This window comes from Chiloscyllium plagiosum, chromosome 17, assembly GCF_004010195.1.
Source record: "Chiloscyllium plagiosum isolate BGI_BamShark_2017 chromosome 17, ASM401019v2, whole genome shotgun sequence".
In the NCBI taxonomy this organism is placed as follows: domain Eukaryota; kingdom Metazoa; phylum Chordata; class Chondrichthyes; order Orectolobiformes; family Hemiscylliidae; genus Chiloscyllium; species Chiloscyllium plagiosum.
In genome coordinates this window covers 26,467,419-26,479,396 of record NC_057726.1, presented here as the reverse complement: position 1 = coordinate 26,479,396, position 11,978 = coordinate 26,467,419, and the positions used below count along the sequence as shown (strand labels likewise).

At 39.2% G+C, this 11,978-nt stretch overlaps 1 protein-coding gene across 1 annotated transcript in view; it reads left to right on the top strand.

Annotated features, from left to right (window-relative positions):
• dhx38 (DEAH (Asp-Glu-Ala-His) box polypeptide 38) overlaps window positions 1-11,978 on the top strand; it is a 142,066-nt gene that overhangs the window by 84,526 nt on the left and 45,562 nt on the right. The window contains exons 21-22 of the mRNA XM_043706699.1: window positions 5,259-5,413; window positions 10,731-10,886. Coding sequence (XP_043562634.1) covers window positions 5,259-5,413; window positions 10,731-10,886 — 311 coding nt within the window. The remainder of the gene's footprint in view (window positions 1-5,258; window positions 5,414-10,730; window positions 10,887-11,978) is intronic.

Below are 11,978 nucleotides of genomic sequence, written 5' to 3'. Positions count from 1 at the left end.
GTGCAAACTCCACACAGTCAGGTCGCCTAGGCGGGAATTGAACCAGGGTCTCTGGTGCTGTGAGGCAGCAGTGCTAACCACTGTGCCACCGTGCCGCCAACTCTCTGTGTAAAGAACCCGTCTCTGACATCCCCGCTATACTTTCCTCCAACCAGCTTAAAACTATGACCCCTCGTGTTAGTCATTTCTGCCCTGGGAAATAGTCTCTGGCTATCGACTCTATCTATGCCTCTCACTATCTTGTATACCTTAATTAGGTCCCCTCTTCTCCTCCTTTTCTCCAATGAAAAAAGTCCGAGCTCAGTCAACCTCTCCTCATAAGATAAGCCCTCCAGTCCAGGCAGCATCCTGGTAAACATCCTCTGAACCCTCTCCGAAGCATCCACATCTTTCTTATACTAGGGGCGACCAGAACTGGACGCAGTATTCCAAGTGCGGTCTAACCAAAGTTTTATGGAGCTGCAACAAGATCTCACGACTCTTAAACTCAGTACCCCTGTTAATGAAAGCCAAAACACCATATGCTTTCTTAACAACCCTGTCCACTTGGGTGGCCATTTTAAGGGATCTATATACCTGCACCCCAAGATCCCTCTGTTCCTCCACACTGCCAAGAATCCTATCCTTAATCCTGTACTCAGCTTTCAAATTCGACCTTCAAATTAAGCAAATTTGAAATTAATCAATTAGCATATCTGTGCATACGCCTGGGCGTGGCTCTGAATGAAACTTCTCCAATGTCCAACTGTGTTAAGTCAAATAAGTCCCCAGCCAGCACATAGAGTTAACCCTTTTTTAGTCGTGTATATTTTGTCCCTCAGTCCACAAGTTACATGTCCTTAGTGCTTCTCACTCAATTGTGAACTGTGATCATTTACAATTGAGATTTGCCATGAATTTAGAACCAAATTAGTGCAATTGACATGCACATTTTTTGTTCTTCTACATCCTTCCTCCTGAGCTTTATAATTCTTCGAGTCATCAGTCAGCTGATTAAATATGTGCTCTGCTTCACCTATTGATTTAGGATGATAACTACAGTTGACTTTTAACTATTCAACTTGTAGGCCAGTCTTAATGTGTTCAGAGTAACATCACCTTTGGGTTCCCTATCCTTATGATATTCTCCTTGGGAGGCAACATAACAGTGGGATGCTGTTGGCTTCTAATAACAACACATTAAAGCATCTTACACCAGTGCATCCTAACGTGATAATATTAATACACAATTCTGTATTGATTGTATTGTCCTTCAAGTATGTTTTTCCAGGTGAAGGGATGTAAATTGGTCCATCCTGGTGAAATCTTTATCAGTCCTACATTATCCCTTGTACCATTTGGGGCCTTTAGCAGCTACCTCCTTTCTCATCTTTGGGTCATGGCTTGAACTGCCCAGGATGCAGTCATGGTGCTCTTGCTGATGTATACAGTGGGCACCTGTCCTGTTGTGGTGCAACCAAGAGTATGTTATCCATCACTGCTATCCCTGACTGCTATCAATCTGGTGGTTTACCTGAAGCAAAACAATTACGAACCTCTGACCTTCTGACCTTCCTGTTGTCAAAAACAGATGTGAGTTATACACGCTTAAGCTGAGACTGCTAGGAGTGATATCACTCCATGTAGCATTTCTGGAAAATAAAGTTCTATACTCAGGACTAAGAATTTTGTTTTATGATCTATCTTTACAGAATATAGCCACTTTGGGTTGACAGTGCTGTTGGTTTTGATTTTTAGTTGATATTTCAAAATAAATAGACATTAATAACTTGTGAAGCCACTACCATGTCATAAAAGGGCCCTTTACCTTACTCTCAATGTAATTAAAAGTGGGAGCTTCTGAGATAGTGACAACTGAACACCTTAATTCTTGATTTCTGTATGGACAGTCAACCTTTGCCCTAGGAATTGATTCCAGCAACATGCTTTGTTTCCTTCTCAGGGAGTGTCTTATACTCCACAGCCTTTGCACCATATGATTTTAGACATGTCACTAATTACCATTCTATCTCATTCACAAGCTCTGGAGAAATTTTACAGTCCAATGAATTATAAACAATACACCTTTAAAAATGAAAATCAAACATTTATGATTTTGTTTGTTCTTTATCTTGGGTGATTTGCTAAGTCGAGCTGCGTCTTTTGTATCTCAGGATCATCTGATTGCTTACAACAGAGGGATTCAACCACTGGCATGAAATCTTAACCAGCCAATGAAAAGAATTACACCTTTTTGTTTTGTTACACCCTTTAAGAAGACAATCTCCATGCATTTGTGACATTTAATGGATTTTATTAATGAAAATTTTACAGAGCTACAAGGAGCAAGACTGTATTTCAAACTTTAAATTCTCTACTTGTGGCTTGGTGGGAATGGAAAGAATAATTGTTTTTCATAGAATCACTACTGTACAAATAAGAGGCCTTTTGGCCAATCGAGTCTGCACTGACTCTCGAAAGACTGTCCAACCCAGAACTAACCCCCACTCAATACATGTGACACTGCATTTACTATGGCTAATCCACCTAGCCTACACATCCATGGACATGGTGGCAATTTAGCATGGCCAATTCACCTAACCTACACATCTTTGGACTGTGAAAGGAAACCAGAGCACCCATAGCTGGAGTGTTGTCTGCTGAAAGAAGAGCTTGTCTCCTCACAGCTCGATAGTTAGCAGTATCTGTTGCCTGCCCAATTAGCCCTAATTCTAGAATTCTCTAAATGCTATCTTGAATTCTCTCAATGCTATCTTAAATTCTCTAAACGCCAGCAAAGCCTTGTCCCATTTCTCAGCATAATAAATTTCCCATTCTACATGTTAGTCTTCTAGGGAAAGAGTCAGCCACTTGCTGTACTCGTGTCCTTTGTCTTTACTCTTGATTTGTGATTGCAATATTTTATTTTCTTCTGGATTTTAACCTCTGCTAGTCTGAACTCCTAATTTTAAGATGGCATGCACATAATATTGCAATTGCCTTTTCATCCTTGACTTAAGGTTACTTATTCCGCTATTCATTATGCTTGTCTGAAGCCAATGACAGAGCCCATCTTCCTTATACATTTGATTTTGAGTCTTCTTATTTTAATCAATTATGAATTTAGGGTATCTGGAATTCATTGCCTAAAAATGTTGTAGAGGCAAGAATCCTCAAGACATTTTAATAGTATTTGGATGAGTACTTGAAACCCCTTGGCACAGAAGGTTACAGACTAGGTGCTGGAACATGGTATTAGAATAGATGGATGTTTGATAACCAGCATGGATATAATAGGCTGAGGGGCCTCTGTTGGTGCTGCAAAAACTGTATAATGAATGAACCTTTGATTTCCCAGCTGAAGTATCTGTCTGTTTTGGTGATGTTATGCTTCTCACCTGATGGTTCACTGTCTGGCTAGGAAACAGACTTCCCTGCTTTATCTCATTGGGTTAGGAAATATCCCCCTGATTTTATGGTACAAGTTACTTTGCAACAAAACTGTCTTCCCCATTTTAGTCCTTTCCAGGGTAAGAGTCAGCCACTTGCTGTACACGTGTCCTTTGTCTTTATTTACGAGTTGTGATTGTAATATTTAATTTTCTTCTGGATTTTAACCTCTGCTAGTCTGAACTCAGTTTTAAGATGGCATGCACATAAGTTTGCAATTGCCTTTTCATCCTTGACAGGGTTACTTATTCCGCTATTCATTATGCTTGTCTGAAGCCAGTGACAGAGCCCAGTATTCCTTATACATTTGATTTTGAGTTACTTTGCTACAAAACAGTCTTCCCCATTTTAGTCCTCAGCTACCCATCCATCAATATGCATCATTTTGCTCTAGAATTACACTTTTACCTTTTTTATTCAACGAACTGAACAGCAGTTGTGGATCCACAAAATCTCTAGTCATTACACCCACAGACCAATTCTCTGATCCACAACTTGGCTTATTAGTCAGTGTTCAAAATGGTCAGCCAACAGATGGTAAAATAAATGCACTCAACTTTGATGTTAGAGTCAATCCAGTGTCACTGGTTTACATTATGAAGACACTGGTTGCAGTGTCAAATTGCAACAGGGGCTTAGCAGCCATTTTGAGTCTTGGACACTGCCATCACAGATTTTGTTTTACAAGCAAATGTTGAAAGATACACTTGATAAAAATTCACCAAGGTCTCCCTTGATACAAAGTCAGCATAATTTGAGGCCTTAATTTGATTGTGTTAGGTCTTGGGTCAAATACCCTTATTGATAACCAAGGCAGTGCATGCTGTGCATTTAAATTTTGATCTTAATCAATTGTCTCACTTCTCAACCATTGGATCTCATTGATGGTTTTTTCAAACTTTGCCACAATTGTGGCAAAATACACACAGTGTTCCAAAATATCCTTAAAATGTTGATGAGTGGCTGTTTATTTGCAATAGTCCTGTGGTAATGGAGTTGCGAAAATTGTCGGATTGAGAATTATAGAGTTTTGTCCAAAATATATAGAAGGAAAGGCAGGAGATCTCTCTCTCTCTCGTGGTGCAGTGGTAGTGACCCTCCCACCTCTCTAGAAGGCCTGGGTTCAAGACCCATCCACTCCAGAAATGTATAATAACGTCTCTGGATAGGTTGATTAAGGGAAAAAAATATATGTCCAGAATATTGAATAATTTGTATAGTGGATCGTCTGATGTCGTGACATACATATGATCTAGCTTTTCATATTGATAAAAGCTGGAATATGCTGTTGAAAAAAGTTTAGCAAGTTACTGAATTGCTTTCTGCAGCTACTGAAACAGTTACAGAAGTAAGACACTAAGTGGCTAGAAACACAAATTAAGGATGTCAAGCTTCTTGAAGGCCAGTGCAGCTGCAGCTATCCAGTTGAATGGTGAGCAATCCAATGCACTCCTGATAAATGTTGTAGATTTAAGGTCAGGAGAAAAAAAAACCCTTATTATGTTATGGTATGCTTCTGACCTATTGGATGATGCTTGATGTATTTCTAACTGAAACTGATGAACTAAGTAAAAAGAAGCTCAAAACTGCATCTGTTCCTGCTCAGTGGTACAGATGTTTACATGCTAACAATGAATACTGTCACATTGTCCAATCAAACTTAGTTTTCAATATTTTGACAATTAGAAAGGTAAATGTATTAACTGATAAAATTGTATAATCAGTCGTTTGATCTGGTCAATTTATTTTAGACCATAATGAATAAATGAAACTTTAATTTTATTTAATAATAATTCAAATACTTTATGTTATTTTTGTTGTCTGTATAGGCAGTCTGACGCCAACTGGAAGGTTGATGGTAGAATTCCCACTAGATCCTGCTCTATCAAAGATGTTGATAGTATCATGTGACATGAGTTGCAGTGCTGATGTCCTTATCATTGTCTCAATGCTTTCAGTGCCTGCCATTTTCTATCGACCAAAGGTATGTGCGAAGCTTATTTACTGAGATATTTTGTTACAGTGATGATGGAAATTGCAAGCGTCACCAGAATGATCTGCAACAATCTAGTATTAAACTGTGATTTTTCGTTAGATTAGAATTATTGTTTATTCTCTCTGTCTTCCTGTAGAAAAGATGCATAGCTTCCATGTAATAAGACATTCACAATGTTGCAGTACCATCCAGGAGTTCATGATATGGATGTAGTCTTTACATCATGATATGGCACAGTAGATTGTAGAATTCCTTAAAGTAAATCTTCAAGATTTTTGTTAAAACTGTGAGACTCAATAAAAGGCTGGGCATTTTCCTGCCTCAATAATTTATTCTATGGGTCATCTTAAGAAATAAAAATACAAGTAATACTTAGCCTTGAATAATTTTTAAAAAATAATTATTGATTTTTGTTTTATTAGAGTTTCAAATCCTTCCATCTCCATAATATTTGAATATTCTATATAACCCCAGTAAAATGCTGGTCCAGCTTGCAATACACACTACTCAATGGATTTTGGTTTATTAGTTTCTCAGTTCTATTTCCATGCTAATATATTACCTCCAATATCGTGGGGTCTTTACTTATTAAGCAGTAACATATGGTACTGTATCAAACACCTTAAATAATCTGCTGTTTCCCCTTCATCTATCTTGCATCTACCCCACCTCAAAGAATTCTAATAAATATGTTCAGCATGATTCTCCCTTCATGAAGCCTTTCTGATTCTGCTTGATCAATTTATGAATTTTTAAATGCTGTGCTATTAACATCCTTTATAGTAGACGCTAACATTTTCCCAATATTGGATGTTAAGCTAACTGGCCTATGGTTACCTGTTTTATGTCTCTATCCCTATTTAAATAAAAGATATTATGTTGTCAAGTTTTCCAATCCACTGGGTCTTTTTCAGAATCTAAGGATTCTTGGAAGCTTACTACACTGCATCCATGATGTCAGCAGCTACTTTTAACTTCCTAGGATGCACCCATCTGGACCAGGGGATGTATCGTTCTTGAGTCCTTTTTTTTCCTCTAATAATACTTATTGTATTTATTTCCTGTCCTCCTTTTGCCCTTTAATTATTTTAATATTTTTGGATTGTTGCCAGTGTCTTCTACTGTGTCCTCTGCCATATCCTGGCTTCCTAACTTGATCTCCAAGAGGCCATTGTTAACATTTGCCTTTCTCTTCCTGAATATTGCTTGCAAGTTTACCCTCCACATCTATCATCTCTCCTTTTTTGGTTGTCTTTTGTTGGTTTGTCAAAAACATTTCCATCCTCTTGCTTACCCCATTGTGTGTATCTTTTAATTTGATGCTATCCTTAATTTCCCCGGTTAACCATGATTGAATCTAAGAAGGAGATAAACCATTCTTCTCACTGGGATCTTCCTTTGCTGTGAATCACAACTTACTTCTGAAACAACTGCCATTGTTCCTCAGTTTGCTACTAAACTCCTTTTCCAATCTACGCCAAATATCTCTGCCCTCCCTCTTTTCTATTTACCCTTATTTATGTATAGCAGGTTTGTTTCTGACACGTGCTAAATTCAACTGTGTTATGGTCACTGTCACCTTTTACTCTGCCATCATTGATTAAACCTACCTCGTTGCACGTCACTTACAAAATAGGCTGAACCCTGGTTGAATCAACAATTTTTTTTAATTTATTCATCGAATGAGGGTGTCACTGGCTAGGCCATCATTTATTGCTGAACCCTAATAGCCCAGAGGCCAGTTAAAGGTCTACCACGTTGCTGTGGATTTGGAGTTACATGGAGGTCTGACCAGGTAAAGCTGGCAGTTTCCTTTCCCAAAGGACACTAGTGAACTTGATGGTTTTTTCCAACATTGACAGTGGATGCATAGTCACATTGAGACTATCAATCCCACAGTTTTATTGAATTCAAATTCCACTATCTGCTATAGCAGGATTTGTTCCAGAGTCCCCAGAATATTACCTAGGTCTCTGGATTAACAGTGCAGCGATAATACCACTACTCCTACAGAGGAAACTCCAAATATATTATGAATTCCTCTTTATTCCTACCTTAGCCATTCTTGAGTCTCCCAATCTACAAGAAGAATAAAGTCACCCATGATTGATGTGTGTCTTTTTTACATGCTCTCATCTCCTGATTTATTCTCTGTTCCACCGTATAGTTACTGTTAGGGGGCCTGGACACTTTGCCTACCAGTATCTTCTTCCCCTTATTTCTTACTGCTGCACATGTAGATTTACATCTTCTGATCCAAGATCATTTCTTGGTATCATTCTTAATCCATTATATACTAACAATGATACTCCAGCACCATATTCTCCCATCATTTCACAAAGTCACATGCCCCTGAATGTTTAGTTCCCACCATGTCTCCACAATGGCTATAAGGTCATACCCGTCAATCTGTATATGTGCTGTTAATTCAGTTATTTTGTTCCAAATAGATGTATTTGAGTACAGGAGCAGCTAATTTAGCTTATTTACTATTTTCCCCCCATTTGACTCTATTTACCGCTGTTTTCTATGTCTGTACACTGCATCCCTCCTGTCCTTTGGGTGTCACTAACCAAACAGCTGCCCTATAATGCTGCCAGAACCATAATTTGTAAACCTTCACTTCCCCTCTTTGAAGCCTTTTTCTTTTCTAATTAGTGTAAAGCCTTCTGTCAAGCCCTAGTTACTCACATCAGTAAGATCGTGGTCCCAGCATGGTTCAAGTGAAGCCTGACCCACCAGAACCAAAACCTCATTTGCCCACTCCAACTTTTGAGAAATACATTCAAATTCCTTACTCTGTGTACCATCTGCCAATTTGAGCGTGGTCTAACTCAGGTAGTAGTCCACAGATTATTACAATGGAGGTTCAGCTTTATAATTTACCTTCTAGTTGTTCAAAATCTTTCACTAGACCCTCTTTTCTAGTCCAATCAATGTTGGTACCAATATGGAAGACAATAAATGGATCCCTATCTTCCTACTCCAAGTTTTTCTCCAGCCCTGAGGAGATGTCCATATCCTGGCACTGAGCTAGTAACGATCTTTAAGAGTCCTGTTCATGGCTGCAGAGAATAATATCTCCTCTTCAAAGTATATTGTACCCTATTACTATTAAATTCCTATTTCCTCCCTCATCTGAATTGCTTCCTATACCAAGGAACCATGCTCAGTTTGCTCCTCATCCCTGCAATCCCCACGGTGGCCTGCACTGCTTGCAAGACCCTCATAACTGTTGGACCATTCCAGGTGGCAAGGCTGCTGAATTGTAATCCCAAGTTCTCATAGCTGCTTCATCTATAGTCACACATTCCTGTACCAGATAATAGTACATTTGGAATTACTTAGTCTGAGTGGTGTGACCACCCTCTGGAGGTACGTATCCGGGTAAGTTTCCCCTTCTTTCAATGTGACACGATGTTTGCAGCCTGGTTTCTAGCTCCTCTGTTTGGTCCAATTTTCCAAAGTGCTAAGGCCTGCAACAAAAATATTGATATGATGGTGTGTTGAAGTGGCAGGTAACTGGAAGCTTGGGTCATTTTTGCAGACAGAGCATTGGTATTCTGCAAAGCAGTCACCCAGTCAGTTTGAAGAACAGCATTTCATTTTTCTCTTGGGGACCCTGCAGTCTCGAGGACTAACATAGAGTTCAATAGCTTTAGAGCCTGATTCCAACCTACAATGATTTTAACCCACCCCACACCCGGTCCTGTTATAGCAGGTTGTTTGTTTCATTTTAACACTTACTGTAGATGTATTCGCTCTTGATCACAATGATATCCATAAGCTTCCACATGTTGCAGCAGCACCACATTACCCATTCTGTCACCATTCTCATTTGATTTAATTTATAAATTAATTATTGTAGATTTCATGCTCTCTACACTTCAGTAGCTTTCCTACACAAAAAAAACCCTTGTTTTTATATTTAGCCAGCTATTTTTAAGAAGAGCGAAACATTGGAAAGCTAAACACAAAACCGAAAACACAATAACAGAAATTGATGGAAGAGGTCAGCAAGCCTGGCAGCATGTGTGGAGAGAGATCAGAGTTACTGTTTCGGTTCCAGTGCTCCTCCTTTAAAACTGAAGAGCTTCCTTTTACTTTAAAGGCTAGAAGTATTCACCATTTCTATTTACCAATCAGTTTTTTTCCCCTGCACTCAAATGGCTCTGTGGTTTGTGACATCACTCCACTGGTTTCACGGCAGGTCAGCCTCTAGATTCATGCTCTTTATCTTCTCCCACTCACTCCTCACTCCAGAGAGTTTACTTCTTGCAGTAAACCTTAGTAAAAACACTTGTTCCTTTTTGTACTAAATTCCCATTTCGAATCAAGTTTCCACTCACTCAGCCTTTGTCTCACTCCATGAAGAACACAGGACAGTAGAGCACAGGATCAGAGCCTTCAGCCCACCATGCCTGTGTTGACCGTGATGCTATTCTAAATTAATTCCATCTGCCTGAACATGTTCTGTATCCCTCTATTCCCTATCTGTTCATGTGTCTGTATAAATGCCTCTTAAACTTTGCCATGATATCTGCTTCTACCAGCTTCCCCGGTAGTGTATTCCAGGCATCTACTACCCTTTGTGTAAAAAAAAACTTTCCTCACACTTCTTGTTTTAAAAAAAATTCCTTGCACTTCTTGTTTAAAGGTTCCCCACTCACCTCAAACCTATGCCAATTGAATCTGTTCAGATCACTTTTAGCTGCAGTGATTAATACCCAATTTTAGACAAAGGAATTCAGGTACTTAAGAGTCATAGTCATAGAGATGTACAGCATGGAAACAGACCCTTCGGTCCAAACCGTTGCCACAATCAGGCAGCTACCTCCTTTAATTGGCTATTTAACTACTTAGTGATCTGAAAGTCTTTTTTTAGCTTGTTCACAGCTCCAAGATGTTCAACTACCTGGGAACGTGATTGTTATCGATAACTGGTCAGTAGTCCACAAATCCATCGGCTGTTGCCAACCAAAGCTCCATTTGTACACAATTGTTTGACTCCAGTTTGCTATCACTACAGTAACCCACAACTGTACAAAACAGTAATGAGTCTCAAATTATTTGTTTTCATGTAGCAATCTTTGCAATTCCTGGTTTTAAAGCAGTTCTCATTTCAAAGAAATAAACAGAACTTCTTTATAAGTTTTCGCACTAAAGTCTTCGGTGTAGACTTTTTTTTTATTTAAAAAAATTGTTTCTTTTACAGGTGAAAATACTGGTTTTAAAAGGGAATGGTTGAATATAAAACTAATGAGTTAGCAGCCTAAGAGAGCCAATACTTTTTTTAAAATTTCAGGGTCGAGAGGAAGAGAGTGATCAAATGAGGGAGAAGTTTGCTGTGCCAGAAAGTGATCATTTGACGTACCTTAATGTTTACCTGCAGTGGAAAAATAACAACTATTCCACTATTTGGGCGAATGAACATTTTATTCATGCCAAGGCAATGAGAAAGGTAATGTCAGTGTTAAGTCATTGCACGGTTAACATTTCCATTGGTATACTCATTAGTATTTGGTTATTTACATAGTAAGATCTAATTTTTGCAAGTTATTAGGTTTTATTATCTGTAGTGAGCAGAAATGTACAATGATCCAGGTGAGGCTGCATGAGCATGCTGTGCAAGGAGCTAAACTTTGTTTGAACTTTAGCAGGCCTGGCAGTATCTGTGAAGAGAAATCAGAGATCACATTTCAGGTCGAGTGAACGTTCCTTAGAACTGAAGAAGGGTCACTGGACCCGAAACATTAACTCTGATTTCTCTTCACAGATGCTGCCAGACCTGCTGAGCTTTCCCGGCAACTTCTGTTTTTGTTTCTCATTTACAGCATCTACAGTTCTTTCAGTTTTTGTTTTAAACCTTCATGTCCTCACCCTCCCACATTAATAGAAGTGACCACTGCACAGTCCTTGTGGAAACAAAATTCTGACTTTACACTGAGGATACCCTCTACTATTTTGTGTGGCAGTGTCATTGAGTTAGGAGGGTTAGATGGAGTACACATCTAGTAACCAAGAGTGGACCATCCTTCTCATCCTACCATAAAGATTCAATGAAGGGTATGGACTCCTGAAAATGAAGCATCAATCTGATGAAACTATAACAGCTTACTTAAATGCATGAGAAAGAGCAGAATAGCTCATGAAAGTCAAAGCTAAGGGATGTTGTGGTTCTGTTCGCTGAGCTGGAAATTTTTGTTGCAAACGTTTCGTCCCTTGTCTAGGTGACATCCTCAGTGCTTGGGAGCCTCCTTTGAAGCGCTTCTGTGGTGTTTCCTCCGGCATTTATAGTGGCCTGTCCCTGCCGCTTCCGGTTGTCAGTTTCAGCTGTCCACTGTAGTGGCCGGTATATTGGGTCCAGGTCTATGTGTTTGTTGATGAAGTTTGTGGATGAGTGCCAAGCTTCTAGGAATTCCCTGGCTGTTCTTTGTTTCACTTGCCCTATAATGGTAGTGTTGTCCCAGTCAAATTCATGTTGCTTCTCGTCTGCGTGTGTGGCTACTAGGGATAGCTGGTCATGTCGTTTCGTGGCTAGTTGGTGTTCGTG